Genomic DNA, 23,976 nt, shown 5'->3' with positions numbered 1-23,976 from the left:
TTAAATTGTCAGGTTTTATATACAAATATGATGCTGTCACTTAGCACTCTTACTGGTTTTTGTTTCTAGTAAAGTTTTCTTGCTAGAACTTGTATTTTAAAAATTCAAGTACAGTTACCATAACATTTTTCTCAATGTAGCCTCTGCGTCGTCCAGACTCATCTGATGACCGTTATGTAATGACCAAACATGCAGCCATTTATCCAACTGAGGAGGAACTTCAGGCAGTACAAAAAATAGTTTCCATCACTGAGCGTGCTCTGAAACTAGTGTCTGACAACATGACTGACAATGAAAAAACTAAGGGCAAAGAGGGAGATGATAAGAAAGATGGCAGTAAAGACAGGTATGTCTGTCTTCAGTTTTAAAAATTTTGTGCTGAGGAGGAAAAAGTCATCCCATGTTTCTCCCTTTAAATTTTTTTTAGTGCCTCCTCAGATTCTGTTCTCTCTAGGTTCTGACAGCATGCATCACGATGGTACTATCACATTGACATCTCCTATCATTCGGGAGGAGAACATGAGGGATGGAGTGCTGTGTTTTACTTTACCCTTTTTTTGTATCTTCAGAGTTGTTCATAAATGATTAATACGATTTGAAGCATCTCTTGTAACCATAACTTCACTTCCCCACAGAGCTTTGAAAGGAGTTTTACGGGTAGGAGTTTTGGCTAAAGGCTTGCTTCTCCGTGGAGACCGAAATGTCAACCTTGTTTTGCTGTGTGCTGAGAAGCCTTCAAAGGCATTACTCAGTCGTATTGCAGAAAGTCTTCCCAAACAACTTGCAGTAAGTTGGATTTGGATTTTTGAGAAGATGCCATAAAGAACGTTTTCTGGAGTCAAATGATTTGTAGAGCTGACTGTACCCCAGTTTTACAGCAGGGGCATTAAGAAGTTGTGTAGCATTTTCCCAGTATTTGTATGTGAATTCAGTGCCCCTGAAAGGTGTCTTTCCAACCCATTGTATGGGTAAGCAAGAAGTGGGGTCCATTTCACAAGAGCGGAAATGATTGTTCTGCTCCTCACAGGAGGTGCCAGTACATAGATGTAGTAATCTCTCCTTCCCTTTATATGTGGAGACAGAGGTTGGTGTAAGAATCCACTTTTGCCCAAACAACTATCATCGGTGCCAAAGACAGAAGTTGCAAAGAGTCCTGTGGCACCTTATAGACTAACAGACGTATTGGAGCATAAGCTTTCGTGGGTGAATACCCACTTCGTCGGATGCATGTAGACAAGTAATATACATACATGGTAACAGTCGTAGGTGGTTTACTTGGATGGAGATTATAAATAGCAATACAGTTATCAATTACTAATGCACTCCTCACTTATTACAGATTTTTATATTGAAGTTACAGAACAAGATCTGTGTGTGAAAATGATCCACAGTTCCAGAATTAAATTACTAAAGCTTAACCTATCTTGTGCATCTTTTTCCAATACCTTAAAAAAAAGACACCTACCTCATTACTCACTCTAAGATTGCACACACATACATAGCACTGAATGTGAAGTAAAACGTCTGCCATAAATCCCCAAATAATGAAAAATTCATACTTAAGACCATAGTTCTATCTCTCACCTACTCCAAAAAGTCTGTGTATATTATGGAATCATAGAAGGTTTGCAACATTGTTCTCTGTTCTGATGTCACTTGACAGAGGATAATATTACAAGATAATGTGCTGGCACAATGGATGAATTGAGAAATAACTAACTTTCACTGAATTTTTTTGTTTGCTTTTGTTGCTATAAGCAAAATGTGCAAACCTTGGGCCAGGTCCTTGAGACCAGCCATTTGTCTGTGCAGCTTGTGGAAGAGGGGAGGACAGTGTTGACAGCTTTTCCTTGGGTCACTAGGAGCCAGTAACTCTGATCATAAGGAACGACTTAGAATAGCCTAATACTCTTTAAGTTATTGCATGGGCTGTTAACTGCCCCCGGCAGCCACTCCAGCAACCATTAATAAAGTAAATGTAGCAGTTTACCTGCACTCAAAGGGGTTATAGCATAAGAATCACTACTTTAGCCCTGTGCCATCTAAAGATTTCTCCAAACCAGGGGAATCCTCCATTGATTAGTTAAACTGGGTTTAAGGCTGTTTATTTAACTTTAAAACTGCTGAGAATCTGACCCCTTATTTTAATATATTTTGTGCATGAATTTTCTCAGTGTGGTGTTTTCAAAAAAAGCTTTTGGGGTAACTGCTACATGTTTTTAGTTACAGTCTCTGATAAACTGTGTGGCAGTCCATATTATTTTTTTTTAACTCTATGATTAAAACCATATAATTACGTATTGAGCAGACACCATTGTTATATTGTAGTTCTGTGGCTCTCTGAGAATGAATGTTTTCTCCCCCTCTGTTTTTTTTTTGTAAGTGCTAAAAGTGCAATTGCTTCCGATTTTTTCATTATTTAGGTAATAAGTCCTGAGAAGTATGAAATAAAGTGTGCAGTACCAGAAGCAGCGATAATTTTGAATTCATGTGTGGAACCCAAAATGCAAGTTACTATCACATTGACATCTCCAATCATTCGGGAGGAGAACATGAGGGATGGAGGTTGGAAAGTTGTTAAAGATGTTACCTCTATATTACCAGTTTTTGTACATTTATCTAGTCTGTTTAAGATGACATTAAGTCCTGGAAGGCAACATGCTGGCATAATATACGTATTTGATTGAAACCCTACTTCAACAACCAGTCTTGCTAGAGAACATTTACTAAAATTAAAGGCTTATATGATGCATTTATTTAGTTCAAAAAATGATCTTTTCCCCCCTAACTTAATGTCCAGCCTCAGCTTTCTGGAAAAGTTACTAAATTGTGTGTCTTTCTCTCCTTCCTTCCCTTACAAAATTCAGTTATTTGGAAAACTAAATGTTTTACGGCAAGTGGTTACAAGCCTGCCCTAAGAGATTTTGCAGCATATTAGAAAACTAAATCTTTATATCTTTACATTCTGGTTTTGAAACTGGATCTGTCTTGCCACCACTTAATCTTTCAAATGGCATTGCTGCATATAATATACACACGTGATTTTGATGTTCATAGTGCTTGTAGCTTTGCTGGAAGAAGATGTGAATTTTTCCAGCTGTCTGAGGTTGGTTTTTGGACTGGAGTGCTTTTGTTAAATATACAGGCTTCTGGTATTAAGATCTGAGTATTTTACCCAAATAGCGTACACAGAGTAGTACAGTAATAAGAAATGGTTTGGTCACTGAGTTAAAGTAGAAGTCGGTTGGCACTCTTAAAACCGATTTATATTTGTGAATGTGCAATCTCACTGGTGCCAGCAGTGTTGCTTTAGGGTCTGTTCTGTAACATTTTCAAGGCTCCAAAAGCTTTTTAGCCAACAAGCATGATTAATGTCTGCAATAGGTTGGTTCTATTGTTCTATGGGTCAGATAAAATTAACTTTGTTTCCTTTCATCCTGTGTTTTCGTAGTCAAAGAGATCATAACAAACCAGGGTCTGTTGTTGAATATGAACCTACAAGCAGGCAATTTGTCTGTATTAACACTTTTTTATGATGCAGGTTGGAAAAAAAAGTGTATGTGTGTATGTATATGTGTGCATGTGTATATACATATATATATCTCTATATACATAGATATATATAGTTAATTAAAATAATAGAATTCTTTTATTTCATCGCAACAGTTTTATGTTAGATATTTTTGAAATTAGAGAATTTATAATCAAGCTTTGTTGTCAGAGCTGCTCCCTACACCAGAAAACAAAGCTGGAATATGTGTTCTCTGGATTGGATGACTTCTATTTTTAATCTTTAGTAGTGTGCTGTACACAATTAATGAACTGTGTGTATATCTCCAACTATACATGCTTTGTTCAAATATTATTACATCATACCCAGCCATTTCTCGTCTCGTTTTTGGCAATTGAAATTATGCCGGAAATGTGATACTTGGTTCACCTGCTCTGAATCATGCAAAGCATTTCACCTTGTTAACAATTGGTTTAAAAAAAAAAAAAAGCAGTCACCGTTGTAGGTTTGATTATAGGTGCTTTGAAATTAGATTCATTTTAACCATTATCTTTATTCCTTAATGTACTGTGGAAAACTACAGTTAGTCCACACTGCAGTTCTAAACTACAGTAAAATTGGTTTGTGGAAAACTGCAGTTAGTCCACACTGCAGTTCTAAACTACAGTAAATTTGGTTTGTGGCCGTTAGAATTTTATACTATAATAAAAATAAATCACAGATGTTTTTCAGTGCATTGATACTTTATGCCCTCCCTCCTCCCCCCCCTCCCCAAAGGAAACAAAACTATATTTTTGTCTGACCCAGACTTGAGCTAGAATTGCCATTCTGAGTTTGAGTCACCTGCTGAGTTGATGGTATTGCCTTTAGAGAAGCAAAATCAAACAAGAGGTAAACAGATTTCGCTTCAAGACACTGAGCAGTGTAAAATGGATGTGCGGAAAAGTTCACTTGTGAAACTAGAAGAAAATGCAGAATATTAAACTGCAGATAATTGCAATAAACCAGGTCTTATTACGAAGATTGCTGCTTATTTGCTGCAGAATAACAGTGTGTGTTTTTTCTCTTACTGCAGCTCCTAATGCTCTGTGTCTTAAAATGGTTTAAAGTCTTTTGCTGGCTTTGGGGGAGCTAGTTTAGGTGATAACGAAGGCTTTGCCGGAAGAGTTTGATTAAAGATGAGACTGTGACTTGCATGTGAAGTAAAATCATATTTAGTGTGTAATAATAATCCCATTAAATGACAAAAGGATAAAAAATAAAACGAATTATTTTACAAATAAAACTGTTAACCGCACGGCAATTGTGCTATACATTATTGTGCATTTGACAGTTATCCAGCATTTCCCTGAATTGACTTTGAATCTGATAAGTTCAAAATGCTCTAACCCTTGCTGTGGAATCTTTCTCTCAGCAAACAAAGTATATTATATATGTGTGTGTATGTGTGATTTTTTTTTTTAATCCTTAGCTTATCAGTCCCGGTCCAAAGCCTTCTAGCAGAGGGAGTTGAATCCTGTCAGGGGTTGCTGCCAAGACATTGGAAGGATTTTTGACCAAGGTTTTCTAAAGCTCAGTGTCACACCTGCCATACTGCACAAAGGATAGGCTTTGGTTGCATAGTCCTAGCATTTACTGTTACTTTGTGTTTTTTCTTTTTGTCTTTGTCTCTCTTCTAGAATTAAGCAGTGTTCACACTAGTTTTGAAATAGTTGACTGGGTAACACATATTTCACATAGTGGAATTTACTGAAATTGATATACCTGTTAACTTTTAATGAGGAAATAGTGTGGACACAGCATGTCTTCTAACCAAAGATTAACCCCTTATGTTTAGGTTATTTATAGAATATAGTTACATAGGGTAAGAATTTGTACTTGTTTTTATAAATTAACATAGCTTTTGTTTTAGGTTAACAGGGTGGTAGGCTAGGAGTCTAATTACTATAGTCTTTAAGGGGTTAATCCACTTGAAACGTCAAACAGGTGCAAAAATCCACAGATGACATTTTACAAGAATGTCTCTTAGTATATTTTCAGCCAAAATTTATTCTCAGTTGCAATAGATGCCTTGGCATCTTCTGACTTCCACAATAGCTTTAAGTTTCAAGGTTATTCATGCAGTCTCCATTATTAATGGCACATGGCATATTTCAGATCCATGGTTCCAGCACAAAATAAATTGTCTACTGTGCATTAAAATGTAAATATTTCATGATAGAATTATTTCCAAAGTGTTTCCATGCTAGAAACTGAGTAATTGCAGTTTCAAGTTATATAGTATATTATTATGCTGAAAGATTGCACACTGTCACCTATTTGCACATTTGTGTTATAAGAATGTAGATAATTGACTGACACACACAGGCAAGTTGACCCAATAACCCATAAGTTTGTGTTAATTTCTCAAGCTCCCCTTGCTTTTCTACAATGGGTTTTTCTCTAAATGTATTCATTGTCTCTAATACTCATGTTATGCTCCTTTCTTAGATTGCCTTACTTGACAACTTTTTTCTGTAGGTTTACTATTCTTGACTGAAATAATTTTACTTTTAATGTCTTCACTTACTCTTCGAACCCTTCATCAGTTTGAATGGGTCCTCATTCCACCTTATCAAGTACTCAGTTTTGAGTATATTTGTCAGATTGTATCTAAATTTTCCCCAACAAAAATTCTTAATGTGGAATCATTGTAGCTTCTTATTTCACCTGGTGCAGAGCAAAATAAATTTTCCAATGAAAAGGAGACCAAATCCAAACAGTATTCTACATTAAATTTTTAGTAATTATATTGGAGAGTTAAAGTATCCTTTTTGATTTGTATGCTTTTTAACTGTGGGTGCATCCTAAAAGCCTATTGACTTGTTTCCTTCATTTATACTTTGACAGCTGCCTTGAAGTTTTCCCTTTTAAATCTTTTTCAAGTCAATATGCTTCATGAGTGTTATAGTGAACGTCATCACTTTTTTTTGTTTGGTGCTCTAACTTGCTCATGTCACGTTTTCCAACACCAGACTGTTTTTAGTATGTTGCCACTCTTCTGAATGAGCCAGATGGAGTGTTGTTTAATTAGTCGTCCTCTGCTATATCACATATTTTGTTACTCATCGCGAAGGCCATTTTCATATATAATAAGCTAAAGACGTTATAAAACTAATCATTGAGTTACACTATTGGTGCACCATTAGCCAGCTAGAAGCTACCTTTCGGAACCACTCGGTGTTGCCTATTTTGTTGAGACAACCAATTTGAAAAGCTTATTGTACCTTTTGGTCTCTCATTAGGTAGTCACGTTCAACGTAACTTGGTCAAAACCCTGTTTCTTGAACACTTAAATGCACAAGATCTGTTGTTTCTTTTATCTTCCAAATAATCTGACTCTGCTTCTACTTCTTCTCTTCTCTCTTTTTTCTCCTTCGTAGACTTAACCAAGATACGCCTTTTTCAGCTGTTTGTTAATATTTCTTAGATGAAATTGGACTGTGTGCACACACGCACCATGGAGATGCAGAAGCTAGAGAAATTAGAGAAATTATAGTAGAAAGTAATTCAGCTGATTGGAATTGTAGAGAGTATTTCACGTTCTTTCCATCACATTAAAGCAAAATAATTTGCACTATAATTTAAATTTTAATTATATCATCACCAGATTCTTTGTGCTTCCAGAGCTTATTTGTTATACTTGCCCCTCTTTATTAGGAGTAGGTCCAGAGTAACATGAGATCATTTAAGTTCAGCAAACTCAGTTTGTTGTGAATTCTACTCCATTAAAGTGGATTTTTGTGTTCCTTCTGTCTGTGTTCTCTGTGCTGGTGCACTGTGTCCAACCATCCTTCCTTCAATATTTAATTTTAGGGGAAATCTATTTTTACAGAGTTAGCTTGTATGAATAACTGCAAACTACTGCATAATCTGCAGTACACTGAAAAATTAGATTGAGGGCTAAATTGTATTACGCTCTTGATCTTTATACTGGGTTATATTCTAATCCCAATTAAAGGGATTTTATTGATATGTTGGATGGGGTTTAAACTCTAAATGGCACGTGTGACATTGAAGCTACTTTAAGGAAGTGTCTTGCTCACCTGGTCAAACACCCATTCCTCACTGCATTTTGCCAATTCAATCCATTTTAGATGTAACCTCGGGTATGGTGAAAGACCCACCGGACGTCTTGGACAGGCAAAAATGCCTTGACGCTCTGGCTGCTCTACGCCACGCTAAGTGGTTCCAGGTTCGGAACATCATTTTACTTTCTTCTTGTAGCCTTATGAGAGATTAGTTCAGTTGCAATATAAATGTTTAACTGTGAAAACACTCAAGGTTGCCCATGGTAATAATACTTTAAATTAAATGAACAGAAAAATGTTATCATAGAAAGCTCCGTATGGAAGAACTGCTTTATGCAGTTGTTGCTGATCTGACATAAACTTTTTTTCTGGTCATTGAGAAGGCGATGTTGAAAGCTTGACTCGCTTTGGGTGATCATATGCTGTGTGTATTTGTAATATATTCCATAAGGCTGCAGAGTAACTTTGCTTTAAATAATGGAATATGTGTTTAAAGCTTTGTGTTTAGATTTAAGACTTTTTTTCCTATTTCTTGAAGTGCATTAAGTGTAGGGAATGAAAGGTGAGAAATAACTGTTTGGTTTAGTGACTTTGCACTCTGGCAAAGGCACAACAAAGAAACCAAACAGATTCCTTTGACCTTTCAGTCTCTATACATACTTTTTAGATCTTTATTCTTTTTATTTCTAATATAGAAAGATATATGTATTGTTACCGATGAAAATAGGTCAAAGTGTACAGGGGATCAAGAAATATTAATCTTGTATAACCTGTGCACTTTGACTTCTACCACCTTAAGTTTACTAACCCTGGCACAAAATACTGCTGTAAATGGCAGCTCATGAACACAATTTTAGAGTGACTTGTTTCTATTCTATATCTGAGCTTCCATTGAACAGTGGTGTTTTAGCTTTTCAACCTGTGGCCTGTTTTCTGTAGGTGCTGGGATTAATTAACTTGATTTTGTATTGCTCTCAAGGCTAGAGCTAATGGTCTGCAGTCCTGTGTGATTATCATACGTATTCTTCGTGACCTCTGTCAGAGAGTTCCAACTTGGTCTGACTTCCCAAGCTGGGTGAGTAATCCTCTTTTGCATGCCCTTTAAGGCAGCAGCATGTTGCTACAAGTAGAGTGTCAGAAAATGCTGGTGCAACTTTTTTTTTTTTTTTAAATAAAGTCATATACCAAGAATCAGTTTTTTGTGTTTTCCCTCAGCGGACACTTTCTTTTAAATCTTTAAAAAGAACCCAGACTTCTGGTATCCTGTGATTTCTGAAGTTAGATCTTTTCCAAAGAATTTATTTTCTCCTACAGAACAAAAATACCACCAAATAATTCAGTACTACTTTTTTCTCCTCTTCTAAGAGTTTGTATAGAAGTTAGGAATGATTATTTTTCATCTCTGTTTACTTTGAATTGCTTGGCCTTTCCTGAGACTTGTTTGAAATAATTTGTCAAATGTATCTGGATAACCACTGCAGAATAAACTTTGTGTAAAAGTTACTTGCTAAGGACCCCTTCTGTTACCACTCTCCTTAAAATCTGTGGCTGCTGCCAGATATGGTACCAGAGTACTGATATATGATGATCCATCTTTGACCTGGAGCGTGTTGGAAATTGTCCGAACCACTTCATTGCTAGTTTCTGTTTGGACAAGAAGTGAGTTCTAAGATAGAAGGAGGGCTATGAAGGAATTTACCAAATCACTTCTGCTTAACTGAAAAAAGTGTATAAGAGTTAAATGTTTTAATTAAGGCTTATTTGGCTTTAAAGTAATACTTGAGCAAACTAAACATAGCATCTCTTGAAAAAGCCAGCACACAAAGCGTAGCTCAAGAGGAGAGGGCAAAGATGCCCTCCTTGAACCATCAGGATTCCAGGCTGCTGAGGGGCTGATACAGTCCCTAGTAGAAGCTGAGAACCTTGGAGGCTGCTCTGACTTTGACTGTTTTCCTTGGGCTGCCCTCTGGGCTGCAGTGTCACCATAGAGATTGGTACTATGACTGTGCCCCCAAAACACACCCCTTAAACTGGAACTTCCGTATGCCATTTGTGTTGGCCCTATGCACGTGCTGCATCTGTGTGGGATATAGGAGCCTGAGCAGGCTTAGAATCAGCTTCATAGTTACCATAGTCCTCAACATAAAGTTACACATTTCTGCAGAAAGAAAAGGTATTTAGAGTTTCATTATTTATGGTTCGAACTCCCTCTTCTAAGAAAATAAAAGTGAGGCTTTAACTATATTTAAAACAGAGTGGAGAGCCAGAGGGAGGAGGAAGTTTACTACTACACTCTTCATTAATATACACTTCCTAGTGACCCCAAGGAATTTAGGTGTAAGTTCTCTTTCTACAGAACAAGCTATATAATGCATTGCATACAGGAAAAAAATACTACATCAAAACAACATTTTAGGTTGCAAAAAATCAAGCATTCAAAAATTTAGGAAATGCCAGTATTTAGGTTACTTATGCATTGCAAATTCTACCCCATTGTTCATATGCATTATGATGCATTATTTATTGAGTGATTATACACTGTTTTTTCCCATGTGATCCCTACTTGATTTGGTTCATAGGATGGACAGTGCTCAGAGAATGAGGCAGCTGTTTGATATTTTCGTACTCCCCATTCAGTTAGTGGCCCTCCCTCCCTTATTTACCAGATACCATCCAAAGCCTCCAAAGAATACAGAATTATTTATTTCCTCAGTCTTTTCTAGGGCACTCATCACCTGAGTATGTGAGTGCCTCACAAACATTAATGAATTTTTCTATACTGCAAGATGGGAAGCATCCATTTTACAGATAGGGAAACTGAGACACAAAGATTTGCCTGAGGCCACATAGTGAATCAGTAGCAAACCTAGGATTAGAACACACACTCCTGATTCCCACCCTATCCTCGTTATTTCAGACCACACTGTCTTATTTCTATAGCTGCTGAATAGTCACGGCACCCATTGACTTCTGGTGTAGCTGTGAGTGCTCCGCATAGCTGCATATCAAGTCCCGGGTATCTCAAGTTGAGCAGAGCAGGAATGAGGAATACACAATTCGTAGCAAAATGTTGGTTTAAGTAATTTGTGCAGCATTATATTGAAAGACTGTGATAGAAGCAGGAATAGAATTGAATTCACCTGCCTCAACCTCAAGATCATCCTTTCTCTTCTTGCAGTCCCCTGCCTTGATTACTACACACTATCCAGCTGCTAGAACAAATGAAGTAGCAATCTTACAGACTAATTCATTACTTGACTGTGATTCATTCCCTGCTTGCTGTGCATCTTGTGCACTGAACGAAGCAGGGATTCTCTGAAAAAGTCTTTAATTACCTGATCACATACTATCAGAATGAATGTAAACAAAGTGGCAGAATTATGGCTGCACAGGCAACCCAAATGCCTTATTTTCTAATAAAAAAAAGGAGGACTTGTGGCACCTTAGAGACTAACAAATTTATTTGAGCATAAGCTTTCGTGAGCTACAGCTCACTTCATCAGACATCCGATGATCTCACGAAAGCTTATGCTCAAATAGATTTGTTAGTCTCTAAGGTGCCACAAGTCCTCCTTTTTCCGGATACAGACTAACATGACTGCTACTCTGAAACTTATTTTCTAATGCTCAACTTAGTAACATTAATAATAATAATAAATAATAATAATAATCTTTTAATGGGTTTCTTTTTATGCATGGGGGGGTTTGTTATGGGATTTCCAAATCTTTTAAAAGAAAAAAGGTAAATTATTTTATGTGTAGCTGTATCATCCCCAATATCATGCGTCACCTGGTGTAGGGTTTGAACGCTGAACTTCCAGTTTTCGCACAGCTTGAGCCACAGGACTAACTATTTGAGCTTAGGAAATTCTCCCTCAGGATGGAAGGGGTTGATCAAAGGAAGTCTGGCCCAGTGTGCGCGCACACTTGTTCTCTGTCTTCTCTCACCCTCCCATCTCAGTACGGGAAGGGGAGGGGGAGCCAGGCCCAGATTGTGCTCTCTTCACCCCCATACCATTCCCCACCCAGTCTCCCTGAAGAGTGTGTCCACTCCTGGGATTCCCAGTGCAGTCTATATTACTGGAGCTGCTTTGGCAGTGATGTGGGCCAGACTTGGATTGGAATGTTCATGTTCAGGGGACTGTTTTGGCATGTTGCCAACAGACATGACAAGGGAAATTTGTGATTTTTTTTCTCCCCATTTATATCTCAGCTCAGCCTGAACAGAATTGCATGGGTCAAAGAAAATGTACTTTTCTAACCGTAGGATGTTCTCCCTGCTGAATTTCGAAGGCCTACTGCAAACGATGGAGGTGTTAGAGCACCTCCAAAAAGGTCATAAGAATTTTTTAATGGGAAGTGCTAGACTACCTAAATATAGGGGTTATTACTCTTAGGCTAATGTTGTATCACTATTCAGCTGTCTAAAAGTCTGGTAGTCTAACTTTTCCTTACTTTGCAACTGGACACAATATTATTTGTGTAATTTCTTATTAAGCTGTGTATACCAGAAGATCTGAGTTGAATTGTAGTGATGGTTTCTCTTTTTAAAGCAGCCTAGTAAAATAGTCTCTTTTTCTATTCTTGATTTAGGCTATGGAGTTACTAGTAGAGAAAGCGATCAGCAGTGCTTCTGGACCACAAAGCCCTGGGGATGCGCTGAGGAGAGTTTTTGAGTGTATATCTTCAGGAATAATCCTTAAAGGCAGGTTGCACTTGTTCGATACAAATTTTAGATTTTGTCAAGGGTATTTATAAGCTCAGCTAAAATGTATATTATAGTTACTATATATAATCAGTATATGTGGACTCTAGTAATGGTAACTAGCCGTATTGTTATAGGTGGTCCTGGCCTTTTGGATCCTTGTGAAAAAGATCCTTATGATACACTTGCTTTAATGACAGACCAGCAACGAGAGGATATTACTTCGAGTGCACAGGTAATGAAAATTATAATAAAATAGCCAAGTTTGGTGGCGGTATGCTGAAATATTGAAGATCTTTCCCCTTCAGTAGTAAAACTTGTGGGTGGAAATTGAGTCATGTAACACAAGTTTGAGTAAATGCACAGATATATGCTCACTTTAAGGGCTGAGTACTCAGGTGTTCTCACAGACTGCTCAGTGCACCTATTAGAAACAGGCAATAAATATGCCTTGCTGTTCCTGATCTTGAGGGCACTTACGCTGGGGATCAAACTAGCTCCTAAATTAGGATAGTCTTTATGGTGGCTTTATGCCCGACAGGGATTCCTTTGTGAGGGACGTATTCCAACTGTACCTTTGGTGCAGTTTTAAGTCAGCTTTATGGCACAAAGGGTACTTTGTCATAAGCTAAGATGTGGATTTAAGATTAGCTGTTGCTGCTGTCCAGATTAAGAAAAGGGTTACTGTAGTTCCATCCTTTTGTAATTGCAAGTATGTTCATGGTTGTCTGTATCTTATCAGTCTAAATGACTGTACCTTTTTAAACTTAAAACTATATTGGATTGAAAAGGATTACTGTAGATAAATTTGCATAAGCTTTTTTTTTCATGTGGTTTATGAAGAAAATGTTAACTGCCTCCACTGGCCGATTTAGGTTTAACATTTGTTTGATAAAAGGTTTTTGTTTTGTTTTCCCCCTCCCCCCTCTGTTACCAGTTTGCACTGAGACTCCTTGCATTCCGTCAAATACACAAAGTTCTAGGAATGGATCCATTGCCACAGATGAACCAACGTTTCAACATTCATAACAATCGTAAAAGGAGAAGAGACAGTGATGGGGTCGATGGGTTTGAAGCAGAGGGGAAAAAAGACAAAAAAGATTATGATAACTTTTAAAAATGTCTGTCATCAGTGTTACTTAAGACAGAAGGTGATAATAGGAGTCCATTTGTTGCCTGACTTTTTTATTCATAATAATGTCTGTTTTAAAACATCCAAAATTTTGCAGAAAGAGGACTTAACTCTTCTGTAAAGTTCTAAACCTTTAATGGATGTGCAGTATCAGACAAATTATGGATGTAAAGATACCACAAATGGAAATTGTGCTCTGATTTAAAAAAAATATTAGCTTAATTTTTTCCCCCATTATTTTTTTTATTTAGACGTAGGTTGCTAACTGAAGTAACTTCCCTATTTTTTTGTCCTTTTTATTAACTAGTCAGTAGTGCATTGTCTTAAATCCTGACTGTATTTAATGCAGCATTTGTGCTTCAGTAGCTATGAGTATTTTGATATTTTATTTAGAAGTTTTGTTTGCCTTTGACACTAGTTGTATAAGTTACTCTGTGTTATAGATGGTATATAGTTTCCCTCCCACTTAATATTTTACAGCAGAACTTTTTTTTGTAAAGTGAGACTGCAGGATTTTGGGTTTTTTTCTAAATGTGAAGGGTTACAACACATAATTATCCTGCCATTTGAGTGCTCAGAATTAAATGTTTCTGCCAATCTTGTGGCATTTTGTCTCTTTAGTGTGATATAACGGTGTAATTAAAACAGATTTGTGTTAATCTAATCAAGTTTGCTGTTAGTTGTGCATTAGCAGTATAAAAGCTAATATATACAGTATGGTCTTGCAACAGTTTTAAAGCAGCTGCATAATTGATCAAAAATGCATGACATTTTTGTTTTTAATAGAAGGGCTTTTAAAACTATCATTTTAGGTTTAATGCATAGGTCTTTGTATGATTGACTTTGTGACATAGCAAGGCCAAAAAAATAACTTTCTGATTTTTTTTTCTTAAGATGCTAGTAAAAGAGGGCATTTTCCAATTTGGACAAAGTTGGCAGTTGTTTTCAAACAGCTTTGTCAGTGTGATACTAATGCCATTTCATTAGCCCTTAAAATAGATGTTTGCCATATCAGTGCCTGTGAGGTAACTCCTAGTAGCTATTCCTGCATAGCTATTTTTCTGTGATTTTTCAGTAACTTGAAAACTAAAACTAAAGTGGATAAAGTATTGCTGACAAAGTGAAGGTTATCAAAGAAAAAACCCAGAAAATTATTTGGTGTGGCCATAGTGTATGCTTATGTCTTCTTCAAAAAGCTAATTATTATAGCAATGGTGTAAGTAAAATTACATCATACTGTTGATGTATGCTCCAGTACACAGGTGTGATTTGTTGTCACAGCACTACAGTGGGATACGCAACAGTGGAATACGCAAATAAAAACTAAAGTTTATTAAATGACTTTAACGTTCATTATACACTGGAAACTGAAGTGTCACTCTTTCTGTTTGGTGTGCGCTATGCTTAGCTGATGACCTGAAAAAATACATGGGTTTAATATTGACTATGATAACATTCCTATAACTGTTTTACAAATGACTGTAGGAAAATGTCAGATATTGCAAAGAACACTGGGTTTCTTGATTTAAAATTACTTAAAAGTCCTTTGTTCCAATTCATCAAGTCAAATTTGTATTTGACCTTTTAAGAGATTAATTATTTTGCTTGTCCTTCAGAATATACTAGAGAAATGCCAAAAACATTTTAACACAATGGGCCTGTGGAATGTAAATACAATATTAATATAGGAGAGGGATCTTGTGTAAGTTTAAATATGCAGTATCCTGTGAGCATCAAACACTGCAACTTAAAAAAAAACACAAAGATATTAATGGTCAGCAAACAAAATAATGGAAAGCTTTCCCAGTACAGAAAAGGATTCCTTAAAAATAATTTCATATGGGAAATAGAGTAATTAGCATGTGCTCAAAAATTATTTTTAACAAAAGGGGATTGCACTAATTTCCTTTGTGCTACCTTGGCACTCAGTTCAGCAGTATGCAATTGCCCAAGATCCTTTGCCTTTAAAAAGGAAGAAGTTTTTCTGCCATCGTGTTCAATCAGTTATTGCCATTTATTTTGGAAGTTGCTTCATGTCTTATATTTCAGTTGCTGTTCATCTGGCTATTTTAACTCCCTACCAAAGTTTCCTAGCCAAATGAGATATGCTGTCAGTTCAGTCATGTGACCCTGTTCTTTAAGATGAAACGGTCAAAGATAAGTTTGGGATTTCCTGCATTTTTGTTTCACTGACTTATACCTCTTAACCAGTTTCTCGATGTTTGAAATATTGTATACTTGAAGTGATTCCCCATTAAACATGAAACTGTGACCATGATTTTTGATCTTTGTAGTAAAGAGTGGATTTGCAGTTTTTTCCTGTCCATTATCTATCGATTATTTTAACTTGACAAAAATTACTGGCTTGTGCAGAATTAAGAGAAAGAAAAATCAGACAATTTGAATTTTTTATTTTTAAACAAGCTTGCAGAGTACTTTTTCATTATACTGTTTAATCTACTAAATCTTTTTTATATGCATGCATTTACAAAAAACACCTAAAACTGGTTTGAAAACCCAAATATATAAACACAGCATTTGACTATCCAGTGTAGTAATCATTGTTAAACCGAATAATATCGATAATATAGTGCATAACTACTTAGCAATATTTACCTTCTTTGAGTAGTGTCCCTATAGGTGCTTCACTTCAAGGGTGCATGCACCTTTCCGCCTTTGATTATTCTGATCTATTTCAGCATCCCTCGGTTTTAAGAGGTATTTTTCTGGCTAGGAGGCTATCTCAGTAAGTGTTGGGCATCCTTTGTGCTCCTTTGTTTGGGAGATACCCACATCCTCAGTAAGTGCAAGGTTTGCTCATCTTTCAAGGCCAGATCTTAAAAACAGAAAGATCAGATTTAGACTTTCAGTGGTGGAGCAAGAATTAAGATCAGCTTCTGACCCATGTACCAAGGACCTCCCTGTACACAGAGCTTCCAGTACCACTAGTGCTTCATGTCTCTCAAGACCACACTCACTGAGCATCTCTGGAGATTCAAGTGTGAAAGTGTTATCCTCAACCTCTGGGCATCTGTCACTGAAAGCATCATAAGAGAGACCTTCTGTGACAGTACCTAGGGAGCTGTATTATCGAAGCCTTTGACCACCAATAAAAAGAGTAGGAGCACCTGTTCTTCTATGAAATGTTGATCACCATCAGCAAGAAAGTCCTGGAGACCTCACGTCCCAAAGAGAGTTCTTGTGAGGCTTTGAATGGCTCTGCTACTGTGAAGGTTTCTAAAGCATATTCTAATATACCTTGCAATGGGATTCAGTACGGAGGACCTCTTTAACTGAACCTAGGCTAATAGAGATTCTACCTCTAAGAGGTCTGTGTCATCAGACTCCATTATCCTTTCGGTACCTGTACCATCATCATGTACTGCATCGGTATCAATGGAGTTTGACCCTGATCTTTCTCATATCAGGGTTCTCTGTACCATCAATACTGAAACTGGCCTCCAAAGGAAATCATCAAATTCGTACCAATATACCATCGGTATTGCAGGAGTTTAGATATTCTAAAGACCTCCTGGTCTCCACTGAGCCAAAATCTGTTACTGGTACCATCACCTTGTGGTACTGCAATCTGCTAGGTCACCAGCTCCACATTTGTCACTGAGGCAATCTTATAGACTTCAACCATAGAGGGCAAATAGTTATCACTTCCCCTGGGATATGTTGAGGAGAGCTCCTCTGACTCTCAGATTTTAGTATAGGGTTCTTCTGTATATTCTAGGAGGCATAATTAACCCACATGTACTGATACTATGGAGGATACCAGACCTCAGCTTCCACCCCCTTGGTATGATCAGTAGAGGCTGCTCCTACAATGCCCTAGTGGCCTTGCTGGGATCCTTGGCCCATTTACCAGCAACAATTCAGGTCAGCATCTACCCACTTGGAGCATAGATAGGGGCATTCTTCTCAACCTCCTCTTCCATTTTTCCAACCAGAGGAGGAGACTTTTGAGGTGCAGGAGGCAAGGGCTGACAGAGGTGACACTAATATTTCACCACCACCTGATGAAGCTGTCATGCCTTAAACCTACTTCCATGGCAGATCAACTTCAGGACGTTTCAAGAGCTGATGAAATATACTTCCTCTATGCTTCAGATTCCATTATAGGAAGTCCAGGATTCCCACCACAAACTCCTGGACATTTTACACGCCTCAGCTTCTGTGCAGATAGCCATCCCTGTCAATGAAGCTTTGCTGGAGCCTGCTATAAACCATCTGACCGGCTCCAGCAACTTGCAAGCATGCAGATAAGAAGTACTATGTCCCAGCCAGGGGTTCTTATTTTCTTATGCTATACTGAACTCTTTGGTAGTAGAGGCTGTCAATAAATGTGGTAGACAACACAATTTTAAGTCTACCCCTTACTCCAAAGACCAAAAGAAACTTGATCTCTTTGATCATAAGTTCTACTCCTCAGCCACACTACAGTTTTGAATGATGAATCACCAGGTGCTTATGTCAAAATGATGATTTTAAACTACAAGAAGTTTAATTCTTGTAATGAACACCTTCAGAGAAGCATGGGAGCAATTCAAGGCTATCCTACAGGAAGGTCAGCTTTTGGCAAAAAGATTACAGGCCTCCTTAGATGCTGTCAGTACTGCAGCACAATCCACATCCACTGTAATTGTGATGCAACAAGCATCTTGGCTGCAGCTTTCTGATTTCCCTAGGGAGGTACAAAGTACTGTTGACAACCTTCCTTTTGATGGCAACAAACTGTTTGCTCAGTCTACCGATGACTCATTTCACACTCTGTAAAGACTTGAGGACCGTGCACAAATACCTCGGAATCTATACACCTCTGAACACAAGAAGGTTTAGCAGATCTGACTGCACAAAGGTTTTGTCCAGCTCATTTTTTTAACTTCTGTAGGCCACCTGAGCCACCAACCAATAAAGAAGCTGCCAGCTTCTGTCACAGCTACTTTTTCTCAGTCATCAGTGTCTTCCAAGCACCAGTGTTGATGGCTTGATCAGAGTCTCACCTATCCAATCGACAGGGACTTATTGCTACACTGTCCTACCTCCCATTCCTCTTTTGGATACTCTCTCCCAATTTCAAGCTGCATTGGAGAGCATAATATTGGACAAATGGGTGTTGGAAGCTATAACATCTGGTGGTTCTTTGTGTGCTTGCTCATGTCCATTCCACATTAGGTGTGTGCGCACCGCTGCTGGAGATTTTCCCCTCAGTGGTATGTTGGGTCAGCTCTAGCACCCTCTGGTGCTGCATGCTTATGCGCTGGTATAAGGGGCACAGCCGGCTCCTCACCCTCTCAGTTCCTTCTTTGCCACCCGTGACAGTTGCTGGAACATCATCTTGTGCTTTGGCCAGGCATTTTTCAGTGGTTTTCTTCTCTGTATCTTAGTTTTAGTCTTAGTATAGTTGTGTAAATATTGTAAATAGTATTAGTGTAGATAGGTCCCCCTACTTCATTGTAGAGGGGTCAGGTATCCCCTGGGCTTCAAACCTTATGCCTCCTGTGGGCAAGCCTGTGCCTGTGGAGAAACAGACACCCCAGTTTTCTGAAGTGTCTGGGAGAGTGTCACGTCAGATGGCGCTGTCAGATTTGTTGGAACTTTAAGCCTGGTATGAAGAAAGACACAGGCTGGACAGAGGGCTGTCCTAATGGAAGGCACTCTTAGACCGACATCGGAGCCAAGCCACTTGGATTCAGCACCAAACACTTCCGCATCAGTGCAAAGCGCCCATCCCGGCACTGTGCGTTTCCTGGTACCATTCTCTATCTGTGGTGCCAGAAGAAATGTAAAAAACAGCATTTTGCTCTCTCCAGTGCCAAAGAAAGGCAAGCAAGGGGAAGGCAGTGGAGTGCGACCCACGTTGGGCCACTCTACCCCCAGACCCTTGGCAGCACCATAGACTTAATCAAGAGAGATGTTGAGTCCTGTGTGGGACCCTCTGTCGATGCCAGGAAGTAATCGCTGCACCAACAGAATCATGGTACCTTCTATCCTGGAGGCCTTTGTTGTGGCCAGGGACTTACCACTCCCAGTACCACCGACTCTGATTGGACAACTGCCGGCTCCAGTGAGCATGAGCAGGAGAGAGCATGGTGCTCCAAGCTCCTTCCTGGCACCGGGTCCCTCGGTATCCTCCAGGGGCAAGCCAACCCTACTTTCTTTTACAAGGTCATCTCTGGCACCAATCCCCATACTCTTGACGCCAAACGGCGGAAGTAAGGGGTACCGCTCCCATGTGGTCATCATGGGAGGACTCTTCATCAGAGTCTGAGGTGGAGCCCTACACTCATCCCAAGGACCACCATCGGTACCCATCCTGCATACCACCAGACCCCTGTGCGGGTTCCCTCTGCCGGTACCTGGTCAGGTGGTCAGTGGCCTATGCAGTGGCTGATCTGGAACCCATGGGGGATTGCCCAGGTACTAGGTCTGTCAGCCTACCAATCATACTTGGTTGCTTCCGAGAGGTGGGCCCCCACACCACTCAGCTCGGCACCGGAACTTGATTCTAATACCAAACTCAGTACCAATACACGAGTCTTGGGCCCCACGGAGGTGATTGAGACTGAAGAAGAGGAAGAAGCTCTTCCTCCTCTCCGTATAAGGCTGTCTCGGGACTGAGCAGCTTGCTGCTGGAAGATGACTTTAGAGCCCACCAGGAGCTTCTAAACAGGATTGCGACTAACCTGGGTCTAGAGGTTGAGGAGCTCCAGGAATCATCCCACAGCCTCACTGACATTCTGGCTGCAGCAGCTCCATCTACAGTGCGCTCTACCCATTAATGAGGCTGTAATGGGTCCAGTCAGCAGACTCCATCTTCTCTCCCTCCCACTTGGAAGAGGGCTGAAAAGAAATACTGTGTACCAGCCAAAGGGTACGAGTACCTGTACTGGCACCCTCTTGGGTCCCTAGTTGTTGTTGCAGCCAATGAGAGGGATAGACAGGGTCAACCAAGTGCTACCCCCAAACAAAACAATGCAAAGAAACTGTATCTGTTTGGGAGAAAAAATTATTTGACAGGTGGACTACAGCTGCATATCTCAAACCAGCAATCCCTTCTGCGGAGATACATTTAAAACTCCGTCAAAATTTAGACTCTGTCTTCCTGCTGGGGTTGTATAGGTACTCCAGAGGACCCAAGCAGGCCCTTTTGAAGGTGCGCCCAAGGGCACCATACCAGTTCCCACTTTGGATCCTGATACACATACACCCATTGGTTTTGGATCAACTTTTCCCACTTCAGCTCGGCATGGTTTCTGCTAGGTACTAAATACGCTGGTGGATGATTATATCCTTCAGTTTTCATCCATCCCCTCCCACGCACCCCCTATCCACATCCCTCTTCAGAGGCTGTTCTCACAAGCAACTCCTAAGTCAGGAGGTTCAAACTCTCCTATGGTGTGGGGAGCCTGTGGAAGAGGTGCCTCAAAGCTTGAGAGAGAACGGGTTTTATTCCCTGTATTTCCTAATGTCAAAAGCCAGCGGGGGGGTCTTTGCCCCATCCTGGATCTGCACTGTCTCAACAGTTATCTCAAGAAATAGGTTTCACAGTTTCCCTGACCTCCATTATTCCCTCCCTGGATCTACGGGATTGGTACGCCACTTCTGACTTGAAGAATGCTTATTTTCACATTTCCATCTTGCGAAGTCGCAGAAGATTCCTCAGGTTAAAAGTAAACCAGACCCATTACTAAGTCACTGTCCTCCCATTTTGGCCTATCTGCAGCCCTCTGGGTCTTTACAAAATGCATGACAGTGGTAGCGGCCTTCCTCCAGAAGGCGAGGAGTCCAAGTTTACCCATACCTTGACACCTGGCTGATCAAGGGCCACTCAGAGGCTCAAGTAAAGAAAGTAAAGCATCACCCTGGTCCAAACTACCTTCAGAGCTCTGGGCCTGTTGATAAACAAAAGTAAACTCTCATTCCAGCACAGAGAATAGTATATCACTGCAGTGCTAGACTTGACCCACGTCAGAGTCTGCTTTCCAGAGGCTCGATTCTAGACAAAGTTGGACCTGATGTCCAGGGTCATGGCCCACCCAGTCACAACAGCCTGGGTTTGCCTCAAGCCCCTGGGACACATGGCCCCATGCACTTACATGGTACCGCATGCAAGACTGCACTTCAGGCCCCTGCAGATGTGGTTAGTTTCAGTGTGCTCTCCGGACAGACCCCGCTTGAATCCAGTGCTTATGGTTCCAGCCCCAATCCTTGTCCCCCTCACCCCCCGATGGCTGGAAGGACCCTCCTGTCAGCAATGGCAGGCTTTCTCTTTGTTCCCCACAAGCCATGAGTGTTCCTGGTGTCGGATGCTTCAGACCTAGGCTGGGCAACCAACCTCGATGGCTTCAGAACACAGGGCCTGCAGTCCCAGGAAGAGCTCTCCCTCCACATAAACATCAGGGAGCTCAGGAGTAGTCCACTTAGCTTGCCAAGTGTTTCTCCCCAAGATCACAGGCAAAGTAGTATGAGTACTGATGGACAACACCACTTCCATCTGTTAATCAACAATCAGGGAGGAGCACACTTCTCCATCCTGTGTCAGGATATCAGGGTTGGAAGGGACCTCAGGAGGTCATCTAGTCCAACCCCCTGCTCAAATGAAGAAGTCCATCCACCACAAGGCTTCCCATCTTCCAGGAACCCGGAACACTCTGGCAGATCACCTCAGGAGATCTTTCTCCTCTCACCACGAGTGGTCCCTTCACCCAGAGGTCACCAGTTTCATTTTCCAAAGATGGTGGGGGAGGGTCTCTTTTTGCCACCAAGCATAAGAGGAAATGCCATCAGTTTTGCTCACTTCACAGGAACAGCCTAGGCTCCCTTTCACTTGCCTGCTTTTTATGGACAAAGCTCCTATTCTGTGCATTTCCTCCAATACCTTTGGTTTACAAGGCCCTTCTGAAAATCAAGCAGGACAATGCAAGAGTTATTCTTATAGCCTCAGTGTGGCTGCACCAGCTCTGGTTTGGCACCCTGCTAGATTTATCAGTATCACTCCTGCTATTATTCCCACTCTGCCTGCTGCTGATCTCACAGGACCACAGTAATTTACTCCACCCAAATCTCAGGACCTTTTACCTGACTGCATGGAAACTCCCTGGCTGAACCCAGAGGAGTAAACCTATTTGGGAACAAATCCACCAGATTTTTCTGGGAAGTAGGAAGCCATCTACAAGGGCTACCTACCTTGCGAAGTGAAAGCATTTCTCGATATGGTCATCCCAGCAAGGCCTCTCTCCAACTCTGGTCTTCCCTTCAATCTGTTCTGGATTACCTGCTCCACCTAAAACAGCAAGGCTTGGCCACTGCATCTATGAGGGTGCACCTAGCAGCAGTTTCAACCTTCCGCCCACCTGTGGGCGATAGGTCAGTTTTCTCATGACCTGAGAATCTGCTTTCTTAAAGGGTCAGAGGCTTTACTCATTGGATGTTAAGTGTGCCCTCACATTCTACATCGAGAGAACTAAACCGTTCCGTAGATCTATGCAACTCTTTATGGCAATAGCAGTGAGATGAAAGGCCTCCCCGTTTCAGCCCAGGGAATCTCATCCTGGATAACCCCTTGCATTTGGGCATCCTACAAACAGGTGAATGTTCCATCTCCAGCCATCTTGACTACTCATTCCAGAAGAGCCCAGGCCTCTTCAGCAATGTTCTGGCCCAGGTCCCAATCCAGTCTGCAGGGCTGTAACCTGGTCGTAGGTACGTATTTCTCTCGCTATGTCGTCACCTAACAGACTTGATGATGTCAGGTTTGGGAGAGCTGTGTTGCAGACCATATGTCCATGAACTCCGAACCCATCTCCTTGGGTACTGCTTGTGAGTCGCCTAACGTGGAATGGCCATGAGCAAGCACTTGAAGAAAAAAAGGTTACTAACATTTCTGTAACTTGTTCTTCGAGATGTGTTGCTCATGTTCATTCCACGAGCCACCTCCTATCCCTCTGTTGGGAGTTAAGACGGCAAGAAGGAACTGAGAGTGTGTAGAGCCGGCAGTGCCCCTTATACAAGCGCATAGCACCAGAAGTGCTAGAGCTGGCCCAACTGATACCAATGAGGGATAAATCTCTGGCAATGGTGCACACAACATATGCACTCTTAATGTGGAATGGACATGAGCAACACATCTCTAAGAACAACAGTTACAAAAGGTTAGTAACCGTTTTTTACACTATCCATTCCAGTTCCATCCCATTCCTTTTCAGGGATCTATGTCATGATCAATTGCTGACATGAGATTTTCCTATATTCTACATTTCGGGGCCATAGAACCAGTTCCTGTGCAGCGCAGGATAAAGGGATTTTACTCCAAGTACTTTCTGGTTCCCAAAAAGAATGGAGGCCAACACTGGTTCTCAGACATCCGAACAAATATGTGAAATAACAAAAGTTCAAGATGGTGACCCTTGCAGCCATAATTCCCTCTCTAGACGCCAGAGATTGCTTTGCAACTCTTGACCTACGAGACTGATATTTTCATGTGGCAGTTCACCCTTCTCATAAAAGGTTTTTTTGATTCATATTCATTCATGAACCACTACCAGTAGCA

The 23,976-nt window shown here is 40.3% G+C and overlaps 1 protein-coding gene and 1 long non-coding RNA gene across 7 annotated transcripts in view; one reads left to right on the top strand and one right to left on the bottom strand.

Moving 5' to 3' along the window:
- ZFR (zinc finger RNA binding protein) overlaps positions 1–15,696 on the top strand; it is a 57,038-nt gene extending 41,342 nt beyond the window's left edge. For 4 of the 5 annotated variants that reach the window (XM_037902613.2, XM_037902612.2, XM_043547542.1 and 1 more), the window contains 8 exons: positions 141–346; positions 636–786; positions 2,424–2,565; positions 7,648–7,745; positions 8,561–8,656; positions 12,175–12,286; positions 12,424–12,521; positions 13,224–15,696. In XM_037902613.2, the coding sequence (XP_037758541.1) occupies positions 141–346; positions 636–786; positions 2,424–2,565; positions 7,648–7,745; positions 8,561–8,656; positions 12,175–12,286; positions 12,424–12,521; positions 13,224–13,403 (1,083 nt within the window). In that variant the 3' untranslated portion in view covers positions 13,404–15,696. Of the gene's footprint in view, positions 1–140; positions 347–635; positions 787–2,423; positions 2,566–7,647; positions 7,746–8,560; positions 8,657–12,174; positions 12,287–12,423; positions 12,522–13,223 lie in introns of those variants that run through there. The other variant, XR_005225909.2, reaches the window with a different exon arrangement.
- A 97-nt stretch (positions 15,697–15,793) lies between these two features.
- LOC119566631 overlaps positions 15,794–23,976 on the bottom strand; it is a 36,930-nt gene continuing 28,747 nt past the window's right edge. For both annotated transcript variants that reach the window (XR_005225910.2, XR_006291264.1), the window contains exon 4: positions 15,794–16,254. This is a non-coding gene — a long non-coding RNA (uncharacterized LOC119566631). The remainder of the gene's footprint in view (positions 16,255–23,976) is intronic.

The sequence above is a fragment of the Chelonia mydas genome, chromosome 5 (assembly GCF_015237465.2).
Source record: "Chelonia mydas isolate rCheMyd1 chromosome 5, rCheMyd1.pri.v2, whole genome shotgun sequence".
Lineage (NCBI taxonomy): Eukaryota > Metazoa > Chordata > Testudines > Cheloniidae > Chelonia > Chelonia mydas.
This window is presented reverse-complemented; position numbering and strand designations above follow the sequence as displayed.